Source organism: Vigna umbellata, chromosome 7, assembly GCF_029865625.1.
Source record: "Vigna umbellata cultivar VRB3 chromosome 7, Vumbellata_1.0, whole genome shotgun sequence".
NCBI classification, from domain to species: Eukaryota; Viridiplantae; Streptophyta; class Magnoliopsida; order Fabales; family Fabaceae; genus Vigna; species Vigna umbellata.
The window spans coordinates 28,325,835-28,348,524 of record NC_142171.1 but is presented as its reverse complement, the minus strand read 5'-3'; the positions used below and the strand labels follow the sequence as shown (position 1 = coordinate 28,348,524).

Below are 22,690 nucleotides of genomic sequence, written 5' to 3'. Positions count from 1 at the left end.
TAAGCAATCCTAAACATTCAAATAACAAGTCATCATACAAATGCGAAACATAAACATTGTTTCGTAGAAGTGCTTCAAAACTGACAGATTCATATGCTTACCTTAAAGTACGGATAAAACCGATTGTTGTTTAAGACATATGGATGCACCTCGTCTCTTGATGGTTGAGTTAAAAATTCAGATTCTAGACTTAAAATAGCATCCAACACATTGTGAAAGTGTTTGCTAACCGTCGCCCCAGATCGATGGAAGAAGAATGCGACACTTCGATTCTTAACATTATGCCCAATTATATGAAGAAATTGAGCTACTTGTTCCTCCACTGTTGAGCGAATGGCATCTTTAACTAACCCAGTTGTTCTTAGTCTCTCACAAAGATTAATAAATGCCTCTGGACCCATCCGAATGATGTCACGACATCGATTAGTATGCACCAAGTACGACATTAACTGTTGCCTGCGACGGTCTTTGTCGGGAAGGAAAGTGCTAACACTACTTGGATCACTCGAGCACATATTCAATATATTCAAGGCATGACAAACAATGCATAACATTGTTAGTGCAGCCATTGAGGTTGTTATTTGTAATTGTTGATGTAACATTGCGACTATATTAAAGTCTACACCAACCACATCGTCGTCTATATCTTCACGGTCCAAGTACGACAAATCTAATTCTTCTTCCATCTATTTTTACTTAAATAAATAATCATACTATAATTAAAATCATGCATTCATATATTCATCAAACATATGTTATTCATATTATCATATATTCATATATAAAGAAATTTAACTAATACATTCATATATTACTAAAATTAAAGGACATATATTTAACCTAAACATTAAAAACGCATTCTTATATTAATTAAAAATAAACAAACAATCACATTTACCTGTTGAAGATCTGTGTATGTAGATTTCCAAGTATGAATTAGCCAAAAGAGTCAAACCGCAACCACAAATATACTCAAAGATTCACTGATTCTTCAATAGCCAAAGTTGGATGGAAAGTTTGTTATGTATTCCAACTATGTCACACGAAACCTGTAAATATGATAATATTAGATAATGGTTAAAAAGCAATGTCTACAAATTTTGTAATTATTAATCAACCTTCTTCAACAAAGTAAAGTCTATTTGTGATCCAGAGAAATTAATACAGCTCAATCTTCAATGTTCTTCCATGTTCAACTAACAAACTAATTTATCTGGGCTTCTCCCAACAACATTCACAGATAAGCTTCTTCAACCACAGAAATTACTCCTGCTTGGTGGACAAAAACATGCACACACAACCTTCTTCACCGTAACCAACAACTCCGGTCCAACACCTGCAAAATAATTAAAGAAAGCATGATGAAGTTCATAACAAATCACAACACACACCCTCTATTCAACAATATTGAAGCACAATCATCTACTTACACCACGGAGCAGCTTGCAATTCAATGTTTAAGCTTGTAATTCAACACTCTAACAACACCTGCATCAAAAACCATCACAAACAAATCGTTAGTCGTATCATATTTCACCCAATAACACCACATCTGCGTTCTTCTCAGCATCCTCATGTGTGCCCATCCTCCTCCTTGGTGCACTGCTTGAACTGTGAAACAACCGCCGTGCATCCTTCTCCAATCACATCGGCATCGTCGCTGGTCGACGGACCATCAAATGCTGCCTCCATTCTCACTCATCACGGACAGCTTCGTCTACTGGTGAAACCTCCATGCGCAGCGAGCTTCTCCACGCCAAACATCACATGCTGCAAGCTTCTCCACGCCTGACTCTGCCAACGACGAACCAAACCGGACGACCTCCATCACATGCGCGTTGCCACCTTCTCCACCCCAAACTCTGCCAACAACGAACCAAATCGGACGACTTCCACGGAACGACGACGACCTCTGTATCAGGATCCAAGCCGCAACATTCAAACCGTATCCGAATACGCATGATTGTATCCGAATACGCATGAGTGTATTCGGATAAGGTTTCCTAGCGATTTCTTCATCCACGGTGTATCCGGATACGCCTTCTCTCATCCGGATACGTTCACACCCTTCTTCTTCTCCGCCTTCACGCAGAGTCATCTTCTTCATCACCGATTCTGTTATTCATCTCCTCCACCGATAGTCTTCATCTACCTCCATCACTTGCAACATAAAAACGATAAACAGCTATAAACAACTACAATCAAAACTCACCTTAGCTTTTTCTCTTCCAGCAGCACCAGCACTGAAACACCTTAGCTTTCTCTCTTCCAGCACCATTGAAACACACTTCCACTTCGAGCTCTTGAACTTGCTTAACCCAATGCTACTCTCGCTTCTTCAATTAACACAACCACACAATGCTCTTCTAGGTTCTGCATTTAACATAACAAGGCTAACACTGTGGATGAAGAAACCGTGTGAACTGTTGATAATTCATGCGCGAATCTTCACTGTTTGGTGTTTGGACGTCTGAACCAAAGCTTCAGGAATCTCTTGTGCATATTACAGCTTTTCCGTGAGTGCACAGTACCTTCCAGCTTTCGAATACTAACTCAACCTGCAACGTACGAGTTGGAAAATTTTTAAATGTTGGGGGCACATGAGTAATTATGCAAGGTATCCCTCCAAATCTTCTCAACTCTGCGGGTGACCAAAAAGAGCGACATCCCGCAATTCAATCGTCTTTCTTCTTCGCAAACTCCATGAAGTGAACACGGTATTCGTTCCTTTTCATCGCTCGCTAAACCTCATCAACAGTAAATTCATGCGAAGTGAACACAGCCTAAAAGTTTAGGATTTTGATTCGAAGATACTATCTTGCTATTTTAGAGTTTCTTCATAGTTCATGCTATCTTGATTCGAAAATTTTTAAATGTTGGGGGCACATGAGTAATTATGCAAGGTATCCCTCCAAATCTTCTCAACTCTGCGGGTGACCAAAAAGAGCGACATCCCGCAATTCAATCGTCTTTCTTCTTCGCAAACTCCATGAAGTGAACACGGTATTCGTTCCTTTTCATCGCTCGCTAAACCTCATCAACAGTAAATTCATGCGAAGTGAACACAGCCTAAAAGTTTAGGATTTTGATTCGAAGATACTATCTTGCTATTTTAGAGTTTCTTCATAGTTCATGCTATCTTGATTCGAAAATTTTTAAATGTTGGGGGCACATGAGTAATTATGCAAGGTATCCCTCCAAATCTTCTCAACTCTGCGGGTGACCAAAAAGAGCGACATCCCGCAATTCAATCGTCTTTCTTCTTCGCAAACTCCATGAAGTGAACACGGTATTCGTTCCTTTTCATCGCTCGCTAAACCTCATCAACAGTAAATTCATGCGAAGTGAACACAGCCTAAAGGTTTAGGATTTTGATTCGAAGATACTATCTTGCTATTTTAGAGTTTCTTCATAGTTCATGGTAAACAATAGATCTTCAAATTATTTTATACTTTTTAGTTTAATAGAAATATATTCTTCCTGAGCAAGAAAAGAATGTGTGGTAAAAAAGAGAAGTTTGAGAAATGAGGAGAAGGAGAAAGAAAGATGGAGATGAAAAGCAGTGAAGAGATTGAGATTGGAAGAGACATAACTCCAACTCTCACTCCTCTCTCTTTCTCTCTCCACAATTCCAATCTCACCACTCACTGCTCCGCCTGTTTCTCTCCTCTTTCCAGCCCTTTTCCATCTATTCCCACTCCCCTCTTCTACTGTTCCCCTTCCTGCTCCGCCGCCCTTTCCCCTCTCCACCACTCCTCCGCCGAGATCCACCTCCCTCCCTCCGCCCATTCCTCCCACCTCCGCGCCGCCCTACGCCTCCTCTGCTCCCACCGCCCCTCCTCCTCCTCCCTCCGCCTCGCCGGCCTCCTCTCCAATCGCCCCATCCTCACTTCTCCTCAAACCCCTTCCCTCTCCCATCACGACGACCATGTGTCGGAGGAAATCAAGCTCGCCGCCGCCGCCATGGCCGAAGCCATCTCCGAGCAGTGCGCCGTTCCGAACGACGACGCGGTTTTGGAGGAGGCTACGATTGCGTTATGCGCGGTGCTGACGAACGCCGTAGAGGTGCATGATAACGAAGGGCGCGCCCTCGGAATCGCTGTTTATGATCCCACCTTCTCTTGGATCAACCATAGCTGTTCCCCCAACGCATGCTACCGTTTCGTCCTCTCTTCTCCTCCTTCCTCTTCTCTTTCCGATGAACCTGAGCTTCTTCGCATTGCTCCGCATCCAAAAGTGAACTACTCTTTCTTCTTCCACTTCGTTATATTACTTTTTTGCTTCTCTTAGTCCTGTGTTTAGACTGTACTTGGTGTTTTGCAGATGGGTAGTGGTGGGGTTTGTGTTAGCAGTAATGAATTTGCCAAAGGTGGTCATTGTCTTTAGTCAGTTCATTGTTTAATATGCTTTAACGTTTCAAAAATTGAAACTAATGAATTGATTTTGTTCATGAAAATGTAGAGGTGCTGGGTTATGGCCCTAGATTGGTTGTGAGGAGTATCAAGAAAATCAAAAAGGGAGAAGAGGTCACTGTAGCCTATACGGATATCTTACAGCCCAAGGTATGGTTCAGATTAGTTTTATTACTTATCCGCTGTTAATTAAAATAATTCTATACTCTCAATCAATTAAAAATCACCCTAAAGTGAATAACCAATTAAAATTACACTCTTAATACTTTGCAAAAAATTAACAATCGTATTACAAAACTCAACAATCTTACATATATGAGATGGTATAATATATATTGAATTTTGTTATTCTGGGAAAAAGATGCTATATGTTCCTTCACTTTGTAGGAAATGAGAGATCGAGGTTAAATAGAAAATGAGAGAGTACGGTCATTTTGAATTTTGATTTTATATGTAGATATTAAGGTGATTTTTTCATATCCAGTTAAAACATTACATTGTTGTAGATTTTTTATAATATTAATTGAGGAGTAAAAAATAGTCCAAACAGTATGGAGAACAAATCAAAAGTGGGCATTACCGGTATAATTGTTATAGATATACATCATGGATTATTCATATGAGATTGGTCCTGTGCTGCTGAGTTAAGACCTTTTACGAGCATTCTTATTATTTTATTGTAATCATATTCTTTAACTTCTATTTGATGGACGTTGACAAATAATGAAATATGGTGCACTTGTGAAGTATGGTGTTTGAACACTAGAATATAAGAGGGTGCAGGTTTGAGCTGGATTTGGACACTCCTGTCTGTCTGTCGCAACAATAGAAAATAGAAGCTTGAAATCTTAATGTAACACTTAATATTGTTGTCACAATGTAACTGTCCACGTAATCAATTCTATTGGTTGTAGCAATGACGGTGAAAATGTGAATATGTGCTTCTGTTTTACTGCTTTGTCATACATCACTTTTATTAGCCTGACCTGCACGAGTGACTTGAATCATTTCTTCAGACTTTAGAAAGAGTTACTGTTGCTACTATCTAGCACTGGTGGGTGGTGATTTTATGTTATACTACTGCCGTTAATGCAGATCCTCGTGGGAGGGGATTGCTTATTATTTTTATCTTGGTTTACTTCTATGGATGAATTACATCTTCTTTGTTGACAGACACACTATAGTTTGTCTCATTTTTTTGACATGAATACAATTTTATGTTGTTTTCATTTTTAGTAGTGATAAATAACTGCATATGTTGTATTTATCCTTTTTCATCGTTTAATATCTCACCTTGGACTTTTATATATAAAATATGTTCCCTCCCCGGCTGGCATATTTGAGCTATTTATTTTATTTCTGTTAATTGTTATATTATTTATCATAAGAATATAGCAATTTGGAAATTGTTACTTAAAAGCTAAGTTGTCTGGTAAATAATAAATGTAAGCGTGTTTCTCATTATAATTAGTTGAAGTTTTACTTTACTTTTCTCTTTGAAAGCTTTTATTTTTTTCTTTTGGTTGTCTTCAATTTTTCTTCGCCCTTTATTGAATTCGTTCAATTCCTTTATTGATCAATTCTATTGATCTCAACTTGTATTTTTCTTGTCTAGGCAACGAGACAGTGGGAGCTATGGTCAAAGTATAGGTTTGTTTGCTGTTGTAAACGATGTAGAGCTCTTCCTTTTTCATACGTGGATCATGCATTGCAAGTAAGTCTTTGAAATTAATATTCTACTCTTTGTTAAGCCTGCCTTTACCAAACATTTTCTGCTGTTCACTCAACTACAGTTTTATTTGCCTTTTGGGTCTGCAATTTTCTACTACTAAACTTGGGATGGAAAGTGCCACGACATACTGGTATTATTATTGGACACCGGACACTAACATCATGGTCAATTTATTTTTTAGGAAATTTCAGCTTTCAGTTATGATTCAATGGATTCATATTCCAAGTTCCTCAAAGACATGGCTGATAGCAAATTGAGTGAGTGCATTGATGATGTCATATCAGAGTATCTTTTGGTTGGTGATCCTGAGTCTTGTCGTGACAAACTTGAGAAGATACTCATGCAAGGTCTAAATGAGCAGCTAGAAGACGTTAAAGGAAAATCAGATTCTAAGTTCATGCTGCATCCCCTCAACCACCATTCTTTAAAAGCGTACACAACACTGGCTTCAGCGTATAAAGTTTGTGCCAGTGATTTATTGTTTGTAGATTCTGAAATAGATACAAATCAGTTAAAGGCTTTTGACATGAGCAGGACCAGTGCTGCATATTCGCTGTTACTTGCTGGTGCAACTCATCATCTCTTCAATTCTGAATCCTCACTGATTGTTTCTGTTGCAAATTTTTGGATAGGAGCTGGTGAATCCTTGTTATACCTAAGCAGAAGTTCTGGGTGGGGTACGTGTGATAATTTGGGTCTGATTGTTCCAAACCATACTTCAGCCATTAAATTCAAATGGTCGAAGTGTTCATTAGTTGATAGGATTAGAACCTGTGTAGCAAATGGTCAAATTAACAGTGCAGATTTTGAGAATGTATCAAATGAATTTATTTGTTGTGTCTCAGATATTACACAGAAAGTATGGGGTTTTCTTATCTCTGATTGCCCTTTTTTGAGATCCTGTAAAGATCCTATTAATTTCAGTTGGCTAATGTCTACCAAAAGCTCCAATAGAATGGATTTTGAGGTTTGCGTTGACAAAAGTTACAAAACTGAGATCAGTTACACCCACGAACCTGAAAACAGCATCTATATTTGTGAAGAACCAACCTCCACTGATGATGTAGTAGCATGCCTTTTACAGCTTGGTTTACACTGCTTAGCTTATGGGGGATTGTTGGGCAGTATTTGTTATGGTTCCCAGTCTCATGTGGTTTGTCATGTTCAAAACGTTCTAGACCGTGAAAAGAATATTGTTTTATATTCTCGAGAAGAATCTTGAAAGTTCATGTAGGCAACCTTGTTGTCAGATATCCTGTCAATACGAATTTTTGGGTTTATCTTAGCTTGATAACTGATAATGGGTAAACATCAAGATGAAGTTGATGGATGCTTTGGGGTTTGTTTTCGGTAGCCAGAAGCTTGATGCATGACAGTTTTGGGAATGCATCGGAGAAGAGATAGACGTACGGTTCATTTCCAGCATCAAAGGGAGTAAAATGGAAGACTGAAGCTTATATGACCATTGAAGAAGAACTGGTATTCTGCTAGCTCTGGATTAGGGCAGTTATGATATTTATGGAAGAACTAAGGAGTGTTATACTTGGTTCAATTATGTATTTTAGCAGTTAATTTGTAGGTCTGGTGGTAGACCATTGGTTTTTGGGAGCAATTATTATGTCCTCTTTCTCTTGAGTTCGTGTATATGAAATGTGGTTTAAAAAAACACTTCAACCATAAAGTTAATTAATTAATATACGAGTGACATAATTAAAAAACTCATATCTTAAGTTTTGTACTTATTTATTTAGTATTATACTTTCTTTACTTTTTATATTAATGTTTAGATCAAGATTAATTATTGATTACTCATTAATCATACATAGCCTAAGAATGATAGAGTATTATCTTTTAAACATTAGAAGAACTTGAAGAAGAATATTTACAATTCAAAAGATATATAATAAGGTTAAAATTCAAAACATGCTTAAATTTTATAATGTTCATGTGCACTAAGCTGACATCAACTTCCTAATAACTATTACATTTTTTTTATGAGAAAAACACATAACTCATGAAAAATTATAACTTTAAGAGTATTAATAAGCATGAATAACAAGTATTTTTCACACTTATCAAAGATTAATTAGAATATATATATATAAATGTAAATTTTATTTTATAAACTGGTTTAATGATTTCCAATTGAAATTAGATTCTGTACCTCTAGCTCTGCACCACCCTCCCTCGTCCTTCTCCCTCAACCCCCACCAACAACTTCTTTATATTACATATTACTATTACGTTATCTTTCTCTGCTGAACAGGAAAAATTCACCACTACCATATTGGGTTTCATTTTAAGACGTTGATGAATCATTCCAAAGTGAAGTTCCTCAAGGATGGTGGTTCTTAACTTTTAAATCTTTTACAAAGAAATATGAAAGATGGGGGCAAAATGGTTGATTGAAACCGAGGCGTGGAAATTAGCAATGGATGTAAACATGCATGATGACCAAGAATTCAGTTGCACACACTTTTGTGGAAATTAGCAATGGGCTTAATTCTATATTTATAACTGATGTAGCGAGTGAAATTGATGAAGTGGTGTCTGTCCAGTAATTTTCCCATCTTTGTAGAAATTGTCACTCCAATGTATATATGTAAGTAACTATGGTTAGTTTCATGATCAAAGCCTAATTTAGGGTGATCAAACTCCATATGCAGAACAAGTCCTAATGAATTTCTAACCACAGAATGTGACTTAAGATTTGAAAATGCATTATTTTTGTACACTGTATCAATTCTGTGATGTTCATTTTAAGTTCCTATCTTGACAAAATAATGATTGAAATATCAAGGCTAATTGTATGGTTTACAAGCAATGGCATTATTGTGTTATATGGCACTGAACAGGAGCATATGATCATTCAATGAGCAGATGGTACTTTTTAAGATTCTTAGTTTTTTTGGCTTTCCCTGGTTGTACTCTTTTAAACTTTAATAAGTATCATGTCATAACTTTACATCATGATGTTATACTGTTACCGCGTATCATGGAGCTTCTCTTTCTAAATATAGCTTTTTGTCTCTTGAAAAGAGCTTAAATTATTCTTGCCAGGGTCGGTGAGATTTCATATTTTAACCTTTCTTTCTACTGTTGTTTGTTATTTTTCTCTTTACAAGCATTACTATACTCGAGCTAGGCCAAAAATTTATGACCCTATGTGACGAATGTTGTGTGGTCCCAAGTTGAGTGTTTCAACGCCGGGAATCTCTCATAGGTAATGGTCGAGGAGCTTACTGCCATAAGGACAATAAAACTGAACCATGCTCTCTTGTTGGGGGAACTATAGTGATGACTAGTAGTTCTGTGAAAGAAAAATTATCATGCCATTTTATTGTTTCAAATTTAATCAATTTCTTTGGAACACATGAAGTTTTTTATTTGATGAGAAAATATTATTAACACTTAATTATTTGTCATATGAAGATTAGTTTACACTATTTAAGTTTAGGGTTATCTGATGATTCATGGGAGAGAAGAGTGTTGTTATTTTAAACCCTTTTGGGAAAAGACCTAACCAGCTACCTATCATGATCCTATCGAAAAGTCTATATAGACTTCAGAAAATCTTATCCAAGCACCGACCCCCACTTGGTTGAGAAAATACATTAAACAAAAAGTTATGAACCTAAGATCTGAATTACCACCGACTTTAACTATTTTGGATTGGAGTTGGATCATGCAATTTGGGTTATGCTCTTTTTCTCTAGGAAAATATTTTTTTTAATAATTTTTTTGACAATTTTTTTACATTGTGGTAATTTGTAATTGGTTGATACTGACAAAAAAAATTGTTAATACATCGAAATCCTTTTCTCTACATACTCCTTATTTAGGTGCTGCACTTTTACATTGGAATTCACCATGTAATTATTGTTTTTGTTGGTAATTCATACGTAAACTCTTCAACTCTCCTTGGATTTTGTGATAATACAGAAAATGGCAAAATAAGTATAGGGAAGATTTATTACTACCTCCATCCCATAATTATATATGCAGTATTAACCTCTTCATTTTGTCCTCAAATAAGTAATGTTATCTCATTTTGAAATGCACTTGCTGTCTTTTCCCTAATAAATTAATATGTTAACTATTCAAACACGACCATTATATATCTTACTTTTCATTTAGTATATGACCACTTTAATAAATTTTATAAAATAACGTGCATGCTTTTCTTAATTTATGTGTAGTAGAAAATTTTATCTATAGATAAGTTGGGGACAACACTTATAAATTGTTGAATCTAAGAATTTCATTAAAAAAAATACAGCAGTAATAATATTTAAACCTTAATTTATACCATTATTTATCTAAATTTTAAGATAATAAATTAATAAAAAAAAATTATATGTTGTTTTACTTACTCATTTTTATTTAATATAAAACTAAAATTCACAATTTGATTCTCAACATATAGATGTTAACTCAAAAGTTGATTTTGTGATTATATTTTATTGATCTAAATTAAATGGTTTAATAATATTTTTTATCTTTATTACTAACAAAAGTGTTTATGTAAAACAATCAAAGATTAGGTAAAAAAGTAAGAGTATAACTGACAAAAAAAAAAGCATAATGAATGTTATTTTTGCTAAAACTATAGTTTAATAGGAAAAACTATAAACATCCGACTTTTCACGTTCAACTTTTTATTCTTGTTATATATATCATACTGATTTGTGTAATTTTTTATTTTGATCTTTCTAGTTCTTTCTAAAAAAAGTTGAATGAGTCTTTTTAAAGAACTAAAATAAAATATATGATCCATTAGTATTTTAAATCTCCATTTGGGAATTTTCTTATAGAATAGGGTCCCAACAGAATGAAAGATATGGTTCTGTGATAACCATAATAAATGAAGACAATGACTAACACTGTTGCATGTGAAGAGGTCAATATGGTCTTTTCAAATAGATCTCTTTTTATGAGTTGGGATGGACTAAGCTAAGTAAAACTTTGACTTGACTTCCTTTCACATGTGAATAAGTCCAATTCCAAAACATTATTGCACCACACATTAAAAACTTCAGATATAAATAATTACATAAAAAGTGTTTTGAAATTCAACATCAATATATTTCTTTTCTCTTTGCATATATGACCCTGTCATAGCCATAGATGCACAACTATAAAATACATTTCTTTAACATGCTAAAAGAAAAAACAAGGTCAATCTATTTTTTTTTTAAATTCTTTTACATTATAAGTGTTTATAATATTTCTTGAAGTTTCTGTTTTTCACTTCTCGAGAAACGTGATATAATTTTGTAAGTAATATTTATAGAAAGGAAAATAGTACAAAATTGAAAATATATATTAATTGGGTAGAAAATAAATTTTATTCATCAATAAATTAAATTATTTTTTATTTAATGAAATATAAAATCATAAAATATTTTATGAAAAATAGCTACACATTATGCAAATACACAAACGCGGGATTGCAAGTATTCCTGTCGGTATATATATATATATATATATATATATATATATATATATATATATATAATAGAAGTAAAAATAATATAATTTATAATTAGATATAGATCACCTTTTTTGTTCTTTTCATCTGAAATAAGACAAATATGGTAAATATTATTATGTCTTTGCTATTTGTTTATATGTTCTTTCACATTTTAGAAGATTCTAAATGACCGAGTTTTTAATAATCGAATGGCTTGTGTTTATTTTCTTCTTCTTGACTTCTTCTAGTTTGACATGTTTCAAACAAAGTATAAAAGACATCTTATTATACATGTTTTAGAATTTTCCTTTTTACAAAATTTAGCCTTTTTAACTCTTCCAAAAATTTAAAACTAAGCCTTTTTGGAATTTTATTTATTAAAAGAATATCCAACATTTTTTAAGCATAATTTTTTAATAAAAAAGTTGTTCTTTCTTGGAAAAAGACGAAAACAAATAAAGTAACATTATCCATTCTTCAGTATGCTTTGGTAATTTGCTTTAAAATGTGCATAAAAATTTGAAACATTCTTAAAATACACACTTTCTCTTTCTAATTATTTTCACTCTCTCTCAACATCACATATTACACTTATATTTTTGTTCTCTTTTTTCTTTTTTCATTTCTCTTTTGTTTTCATTATACACCATAACAGAGTTGTGTATTATTTTTCTAAAAAGATTCTGAACTCTATGTATGGATAAAGATAAAGTTGACAGTGTCGTATGATGTTGGATTCAAATAATTGAAGTAATCAAATAATTGATTCAAAATTTTTGTTCAATAATGTGGATGGTTAATCAAAGCTACATCACATATACTTTGCGTTTAGCTCAAAGGATAATGTGTGATGGATCAACACTATATAGACGACTTACCTAATGTAAATACTCGGCCTAATAAATATGATGAACAAAGGTCAATAATTATTTAGGTTATTTCACTAATATAATATAGTTAGAAGATATTACAAATGTATTTGTTGGTGTAAATATTTATATATTAATAATATATATAACAAAATTTTGATACTTAATTACGTTATAATATCTCTTAATATCATATATTTTTAGGATATTTATTATATTAGGTAAGATATTATGTTATTGTGATTATTTTACTAATCGTCATATATATATATAGTAAGTTATTACTTTATCGATATTATCTATTTTTATCACATGAGTCATAGTACCTAGAACCCCTATAAATACACATGGTATTTCACAAGAAATACACACTCTCTCATACTTATTTTCTCTTACTCAAAAAGATCTAAACTCTTTTACTGACTTGAGCATCAGAGATTCTTTTGTAAATAAATTTTTCCTTGTACTCTAATCTTTAGGAGCCTTCACCAGGAGCTACCAAGCCTCTCAGATCTTGTCCTCTATCACAAGGTCCTTGCACTATTGGAACACTTTTGAGCAAAAGCCCATTCATTTGCCTTTTGGGACCACTTCAGAATGAAGACCCCGCTTAAGGAGAACACCACTAGGAACCTTTTCCTCATGGACAGGATGTCACTCGTTATAGTTGAAACCACTCGTCGACATGATTTATGCAAAATGAACAAAAAAAAGTCAATCGAATCAATGAAGTAGTTATGGAATAACCGTCAATCTTGACCTAGAAAAAGCAACAGAATCCTTCAATGACTGAGTATCAATAGTGAGTAAGGAATCACAGTGAGCACTATTCAAAGATACCTAGTCGACCTTGGCTATGTGCTTCATTTGATAAAAAAAAAACATAAACATACGAGGAGTAAGGGTTAGACCGAGTTGACTACATACAATCTCAAAAGACTTTACAAAAGGCCAATTGTTAGGGTGAAGCTGACTAAGAGCCGCTCAAAGTGCGGATAAGAAACAAATCTCAAAGTTGGACAGAGGAAAGGAAACGTTAATTTCTCAAAAATAATCATAAATATAAACAAAGTTGTCCTCATTCTTGCCACGATGAAGGAACACCTTGTCACTAGTAGAGCAAAGAGGGCAATAAGCCCATCTAGATAGAATTTGAAGGTTGACATCTATTTGACTACCTTCGCTTCATTCACTGATTAAGAGGCATAAATGTCACCTCATCCTGAATCTAGTGTACTTAGGGTCCCTAATGGGAGGAAACTGGTCGCGCCTTTTTGGTTATCAACATGAATAGCTCAACCCTTGTCACAAACGTCGCAACCTTCTTACACCTAGCTACTTGCTTCTTTTTCTTCTTCTTCTCTCTCTTAGAGGCCTCAAAGGTGAGCCCCAAGGAAATCACTAGAGAAAAAGCAACAAGGAGAAGCTTTGATTAGGAAAATTCCCATCAAAAGAAGCAAAAAGAAAAACTCTAACTCATGAGAGTAATTTCCCTTTCTAGAAAGGAACAACAACAATTGTAGCGAATATCAAGAGAAGAGAAAGAAGACATACTTGTAGCAGTGAGTAGACTCGAACAGAAGAAACTCAAACGCCAAAAGAACAAGCATTAAGGAAGCAAAGATGAACAAGAGCGAAGAAAGAAGGAGTCGTAAGGGTCAATGAATATAAGGAATTCGAAAAAATGAAACGCATCACCAAGCATTGTTTTGGGCCAAAAATAGTCATGATGTTTTACCATCTAGACTCGAACCACTAAGGGTGGCCACGTCAACCACTACTAGATGTATTTAATGCGACAAGACATTTTGTAAAGCAAAGCAATCATTACAACGTTTTGGAAGAAACCTTTCATTAATGACTTGTAGTTACCTATAAAGTTATAACTAGCTTGCCTAAACTGACATCACAAAATAAAGTTTGCCTAAGTCGGCGACATGGAACAAAGCTTGCTAACACAACAACACAAAACAAAGTTTGTCTAAGTCGGTAATGCAAAGCTTAACAAGCGACATTAGATCCTACCCAAGTCAACAATTAAAGTACACAAGACAGCGTTCATGTTCAAAGACGACCCACCTACAAAATTATAAAAGTCAGTCATAGCTTTGCTAGAGAGTCTACCATAATCATGACAAGCTCATCTCATACGATAATCAAACTCCCAAGATCGGGGCTTATGTACATACCCAACCTAATATATATGTTCAATAATGTGGCCCAACAAAGTCTAATATACTTCACTAACCTAACATGGAATATATTCTGAGATATATTTGTTGGTGCAAATATTCATATCTTAACAATATATGTGACAAAATTTCAATAGTTTGATTACATCGTATTATCCTTCAATATCATATATTCACAAGATATTTGATATAACAGGGTGTTACTTTATTTCAATTATTCTCCTAATCATCATATATATATGATAAGTTATTATTTTAATAATCTTATTTGTTTTTATCACATGATTCTTATGGCTAGAAATCCAATAAATATACACAGTAATTCACAAGAAATATGTACTTTATCATACTATTTTTTCTTATCAAAAACATTCAATCTCTCTTGTTAATTTGAGTGTCAAAAATCTTTTACAAATATATTTTCTCTTATATTTTAATATTCAAGAACATTCCTCATAAATTAATAAGTCTCTCTCAAATCTTATAGTATATGAAAGATTCACATTTAAGATATAGTAAAAACAACTCATAATTAAATATTCACATACAACATTTTGACATCAAATTCATTATTTTTTTCTTTTTATTATATTGAAAAGATCCTCTAAAATTATCGAAGGATAATTTCTTCAAAAATATAAAAATCTTTTAAATGTGGTTCGTCTTTTGTAATACAGTGCTTTTCATTTACATACTAAAAAATAAATCTCCAATTAAATACCTTAAAATAACATAACTAATACCTACTGATCAATAACACTACAAAGGGTTTATTTTCGACGGTTTTGAAAATGTTAAATAAGTTTTATTTAACATTTTTTTTCTAATTGAAGATTAAGTTAAATATCTTTCTTTTCTAAATTATTACAAAAATATATATTTTATCTTTAAATTAAATTATAAAATATGCAGCTTTTATAAATTATTTAGGTAGGATGGGATTGGTATATATATATATATATATATATATATATATATATATATATATATATATATATATATATATATATATATATGTGTGTGTGTGTATTTTGCTAATGTGCATACGCCTCCTTTTCAGTTGGCATATAAATTATTTCAGTAATGTGTATCAGGTTTTAGTAGACAAATATATTTTTATATATCATGAATTCTAAGTTTTAAGTTTAATGGTATTTTAATAATTTTAAGGGAAACCCTTAAATCCTTACTCACCTCTCTCGTTCCTCTCAACCCTTTCTCTTTCATCTCTCACTCCAACCTTTTCTCTGTCATTCATACGGTAGCCTCAATTGAAAATATCAGAAACACTTGTCGTTAAACAATTTGCCTTTCTAAAGAGTTGAGTCAATGACATATTCACCTTCAGGCAAAGGTTCATTCAAGGTCTCTTCAATTTCACCATCTTCACTAACCTCTCTAATTTCATCATCTGCATATGTTGAATCATCATCTCTAATCATAAAATCATTTTTTTGTAATAAATTGTTTAACAATGAGTGTTTCTGATTTTTTCTAGGCCAATTACCAATTTCTTTGATGTCATTATGTTTGTAAAAATTAGATAAAATTAGATAAGACAAAACTTATAAAATGAAAACTCATTATAAAATCATTATTTATTAAGAAATTGTTTAACAACGGATATTTCTGATTTTTTTCAGTCAATTACCAATTCTTTTATGCTTGTGAAAATTAGATAAAATTAGATAAGACGAGAATTATAAAATGAAAACTCATTATAAAATCATTTTCTGTAAGATTGTTTAACCGCCAGTGTTTCTGATTTTTTTCAGTTGGGACTACCATAAATTGACAGAAAAAATGTTGGAGTGAGAGAGATGAAAGAGAAAGGGTTGAGAGGAATGAGACATGTGAACAAAGGTTTGAGAGTTATATAAGGGTATTTTTATCTACTAAAACACGATACGCTAAATGTACTAACTGAAAAACAAGCGTGCATTAACAAACCATACACATATCAATTATAATTTACGGAAAATAAAAAACACGTCATTAATTTGAAGAAGTGAACTATTTTCCTGATTTTAGTGTTGGTGTTGCAAACAAAATCATTTTTATTTAGAATTTATTATTTTAAGTTAATTTCTTAATAATATTATAATTAAAATCAATTACTTGATGCTCTATAATTTTAAGTTTAATATTTCATTACGAATTTGTCGATAAAAGATATTTCAAAAGATTAAGATCTCTTATTTATTTTTTTGTCTAATTCTTACTTATTTGAACATTAATTTTTTTAGATGGATCTCGTATCGTCCTTTTTCCACAATTTCACAATTAATTCTTGAACATTTAAACTCAAATTCTCAAATATATCACTTTTTTCGGCTTAAGAGAGATTCTTTTTCGATAACAATAACTATGATTTTTCAATATTGATTTTTTCACTTGACTTATTGAAATGAGATCATATTTTTAATTAAAAATAACAGTAATAACTGTATAAAATGCAATACCACACATAAGTTTATTATATTTTTATGCTAATATTTAAAGCTTTTATTTTGTTACCTGTAGAAAATACGTACAAAGTGTATTATATAATTCGTATAGGAATTAAATCACAGTTCCCCAAGAGTGAATTTATAAATTCTAAGAATAAAAACACAAATTATAAGAATCCAGTTTAAAATTTTCAAACCTATAGTGAAGGGGAATCTAGCACACACGTGAAGGTGTAATTGATTAATAATCTCAATTTGATTTTCTTATTAAGCAAAATAGAATAAAACAAACAAGTCTTTTCTGAATAATTTTTGTTCAGATATTCTTCTCCACTTCTAGAATCTGTTTCTCCATCAAATTATTGTATTTGTGAGTTTATTATTATTTATTTTATTTCAATGTCTTTTTTTTAGTTCTCTATTCACTTTCTCAACAATTAATGATTATGAAGATGAGATGTCAATCATTATAATCTAAAAGTCAGAGTCTCTTTCACAGAATTATATATAATTTAATTAAAATCATAAAAATGAAATGTCATATTTTTTATAAATTATGTAATTATCCTTATTAAATATTAAGAAAAGTGAGTTAATTGGATGGTATGTTATAATTGAGCTTGGAATATTGATATAAAATTGCTTTCAATTGGGAAAATTGGATTTGCAAACCAGTATTTGGTTGAGGAATTGATCTGAATAAATTATTAGAAGATATTTATGCTTTGTTAATACCACATAAAACATCTTTTTAAGATAAATGAAAGTTCATTAAGAAAAAGATAAGCAACTAATAGTTATTGCCTAAAACTTGTTTTTCTTTAACATTGGAAGAAGACAAATTAGGTTTGTCGAGAAATAAATTTGTGGACCACATAATACCAATTAGTGTGACAGCAGTGCATGAAGGGGTATGAATACGAATTTAATATATATATATATATATATATATATATATATATATATATATATATATATATATATATATATATATTTATATTTATATTAGAACTCTTACATTTTATCAAACAACCTAAAATATTAACTCAAGATTTAACAACACTAAATAACACTTGTGAATGATAAGAAATCAACAAAAAAAATATCAATTGTCAACAAGAAAAATATGAGAGAGTTGTACTTAAACGTGTAGCGCTTGAAACATAGTGTTTGAGCTTGAATACATAATGCTTGAATGCCTATAAAAAAACACCTAACAATAACTCCAACAAATGGTAAACAAAGACAATAAAAAATAAATTAACGAACAAATAAAAGTTCAAAAATTTTATTCCATAAATTAAAATATAGGCTATGGTTTTCTTATATAACCGTAACATATACCTAATAATCAAATAATAATATACAGTTAATAGTGAAATCGTAAAGTATTCTTTTTTACATATACTAGGTTTATTTTAAGAGAATTGTAACCTATATTCTAATTTATAAAATATAAATTACCGTTAGTTTATAAAAAAAATATAAAAAATTTCATCACGGTTTTATAATCTATTTTCTTAAAAATAAAAAATGCAATAATATATGAATCAGAAAACACCTTTGATATACTAATAAAATAAAGGTTGTTAACAAAAGAACCATATTTCCGATGTTTTTATTAAAAATAAACTAAAAAAAGTATTGGATTAATTGTTCACATCAAAACAAAAACAAGACAAAGACATAAAGTATTTCTTCCATGCAGTTGCAGCGCTAAAGTATCAAAATCTTACGAAAAAAATTCAAAATGTCATTTATTCTTCTATCTGTGATAACTATTGGTATTAAATTAAAGCTGATTATAAAAAAATTTAGAAGAAAACAATTGATTAACTAATTTTAGTAATATATATTCTCTAATTTTTTTTTATTTACAAAATCTTGTTTGAAAATATTAAATATCATTGAAACCAACTATATATATTTCATCTTTCTATCCATTTCATGTGACTAATAAATATATGATTATTAAAAGGTTATTAATTAAAGCCTTATTAAAAAAGGGCAGTCTAACTTGTAATTTATTCTTGATTAGAAATTTTGATATTAGAAATAGAAATAGGCATGAGAAAACGGAGACGTGTTGATGGCTTGGTGAGCAAGGAATATGAGCATAACACGTCATCATCGTCCTTGCCACGCACCATGCCAAAGTAGACCCATTCCCGTTCTATTACCTGACAGTGACATTTAACCACGTGACCCACTCTCCACGTGGTGATGCATGCACCCCGGTTCCCCAACTTCTGAACACACAGCCCCATCACCATTATATTTTCGTTCCTGCCACTGTATGAATGAACCTCTCAAGTACAAAATATTTTGCCCATTATTTTTTATCACACGATTTTAATCCATTTTATGTTGGAATATTAGCTATGTATATGGTAAAAAAATTAATTTTTGATAGATGTATAGTTTAATTATAATTAATATTATAATGGCAATTTAGTAAGATGAGATTTTTTCCTAATATATCATAAATTATTTTTGTTTTAAAGAACATTGAACATAAAAATCGAAACATGCTTGATAGAATGTATTAAAATAAGTTTAAAAAATTTAATCTAATATAAATTTTTAACAAGTTTAATACCTTAGGAACCTTGATAATATTATATTGGGTCTGCACAACTTCCTTTCTTGTTTTCGTTTCTTTTCTTGTTCTTGTTTCAGTCATGGCGGAAGACAACTTTGTACAAAATTATCTGTACCTACATCCCGGCAAGAATCCAATCGCTGTCTTTGTTTCACCGATTTTCAACGACACAAATTATCACTCTTGGAGCCGCTCCATGTTAACTGCTTTCAACGCCAAAAACAAGATTGAATTCGTTTTTGGCAACGTTCGTCCACCTGAAAAGGACAAGCTGGAGCATGCCGCCTAGAATCGCGGAAACAACATGGTTGTCTCATGGATCGTCCATTATGTTTCCATGTCCATCAGACAAAGCATCATATGGATGAATAAAGCCTCGGAGATCTGGACCGACCTAAAGAACATATTTTCTCAAGGAAGTCTCTCTCGCATTTCTAGCCTTCAACTTGACATTGCTACTCTTCATCAAGGTGACTTTACCATTTCAGAGTATTTCACCAAACTACATATTCTTTGGGATGAGATGGAAAACTTATGCTCAGAACCTCTTTGTACCTGTAAACTCGATTGTGGTTGTGAAGTTCTTACTGTTGTCAAACAAAGAAGGCAAGAAGACCAAGTCATGCAATTTTTACGGGGATTAAACGATCAATTTACTAACGTTACATCGCATGTGCTTCTACTGGACCCTATTCCAGACATCACCAAAGTTTTTTCACTAGTGGCACAAAAAGAAAGGAAATTGTCTAGTGGAAATCTGATTGTTACAACTAAGACTCGGGACACCGGTACTGCTACCGCCTACACCGCTTCCACCTCCTTCACTGTTTGTAATTATTGTGGCAAGAATGGGCATAGTGAAGCTGTCTGCTACCGCAAGAATGACTTCCCCAATCAAGACAAAGGTTTCAAAAGTGCACCGACTGGCAAAAAACATTGCACTCATTGCAACAAAAGTGGTCATACAGTGGATGTTTGCTATAAAAAGCACGGTTATCCTCTAGGACATAAGTTCTATAATAAGCATACCCAGATTCATCATACCTCTGTCAAAGCTACCAATTCGAACAACACTGATCACATCCGCCTCACACCACAACAATTTCAAGTTCTTGCAAAGCTCTTCAAAGACCACAATTTGAATGATGCTTCCACTTCTACTCAAATTCACCATATTGCATCTGCTTCGGCAAACCAACATCCTTCAGGTAATATCTTCCCTACTCTTACTTCTAATTACCCTAAGACAAATTGAATTATTGATTTTGGAGCCATTGACCATATAAGTATTTTCTACGAAACTTTTCATCCTATAAAAGATTCAAACCTATTCAAATTGCCTTACCTAATGGTAGTATTGTTTACTCTGAGTATTCTGGCACTGTTATTCTTAACAGTAAGATCCATCTTTTAAATGTCCTTTTTGTTCCGCAATTCTCTTTTAATCTTATCTCCATGTCTCAGTTGATTTCTTTTAATAAATATTAACTATTTTTTTCTTTTCATGACTGCACTATACAGGACATTCAAACCAAAGAGAAGATTTCTACAGCTAACCTCACTAGTGGGTTGTACATCTTAAATTCATCTTTGCTTACTTCTCCTGTAAATTTTGCCAACAATGTTGTAAACAATACTAGCCTATATGGCATCTTAGATTAAGACATCCTTCCGATATTAGATTGAATAGTTTGAAACTCAAATACCCATTCATTGTGCATAATTCAACATACATATGTGATGCTTGCCATCATGCTAAACAAAGCAAGCTGCCTTTCTCTAGTAGTACTTCTAAAACCATGAAAATCTTTGATCTTATTCACATTGATATATGGGGTCCTTGTAGTATTCTTTCCATGCTTGGTTTTAAATATTTTCTCACCATTGTGGATGATTTTTCTCGTTATACTTGGCTTATACCTATGCCTAACAAATCTGCTGTTAGAAAAATTATTACTGATTTTATAACAAACATAGAAAACTGTAACACCTAAATATTTTAAGGGTATTACTAGTGGTAAAAATTAAATTAATTCGATATCTGATATAAACAACCAAACTTTATTTCAATTCAACCAAAGTACGGTTCCAAACTTACAAACTTTAAACAATATAGTCTTCACCACTTAACATAAGTTCGAAATTAAACTTACAAGTCTTACACAACATATTTTTCCAATACAAATTTATTATTTTTACAAAAATCCCTGAAAGTTTTTCCCAGCTTGTCTCTCATCATCTCTAAGCTTTTTCAACTGCATCTGCAACATTATCTGCTCACTATAACATGAGTTATACGATCATAGTACAAACAAATAAGAGTAAGCTAACCATAACATACAATCATTAAACTTATTTATAATATATAATTCAATCATGTATTATTATAATTTATAAACACAATTATCCCGATGTGATTAATTCATTTTTCCTTAACTTCATTTAAAATCATCCTTCTCATTTTCATAAACCTTACAAGTATAATATGCTTACTCACAAAGCCTTATGGTCAGACTGCTCTCTGTCTGCTTCCTTAAGCCTTACCCGTATACTATGTCTTACTTTCCGAAGCCTTATGGTCAGACCGCTCTCTGCCTGCTTCTATAAGACTTATGACTAATATGTTTATGTCAAAGCCTTATGGTTAGACCACTCTTTGCCTGCTTTCATAAACCCCATGCATGGGTTACTCTGCTCATATCAAGGTCTCACGATATAAACCAAATATACTACTCCCGGTAGTAAACATCAACAAATCATATTAATGATTGCTTATATTCACCCCAACATTTCCTAAAATCAACAAATCATATCATCTCAACCACCTAACTCAATCATATTCGTTCTCAAATCATAAATTGATAATAAGCCATTTTCATGTCAATAAAATAAACCTATTGTCAGATATCATACTCTTCTTATAATCTTATATTTCCCATAACGAGTACAAACTCAACACA

The 22,690-nt window shown here is 32.3% G+C and overlaps 1 protein-coding gene across 1 annotated transcript; it reads left to right on the top strand.

The window, feature by feature from the left end:
* Positions 1-3,513: 3,513 nt before the first annotated feature.
* Positions 3,514-7,779, top strand: LOC148195653 (protein SET DOMAIN GROUP 41-like). Its single transcript, XM_088095458.1, has 5 exons — positions 3,514-4,236; positions 4,324-4,369; positions 4,462-4,562; positions 6,028-6,126; positions 6,326-7,779. The coding sequence occupies exons 1-5, from the start codon at positions 3,547-3,549 to the stop codon at positions 7,364-7,366; spliced, it is 1,977 nt and encodes a 658-aa protein (XP_087951584.1). The 5' UTR covers positions 3,514-3,546; the 3' UTR covers positions 7,367-7,779.
* Positions 7,780-22,690: the final 14,911 nt, after the last annotated feature.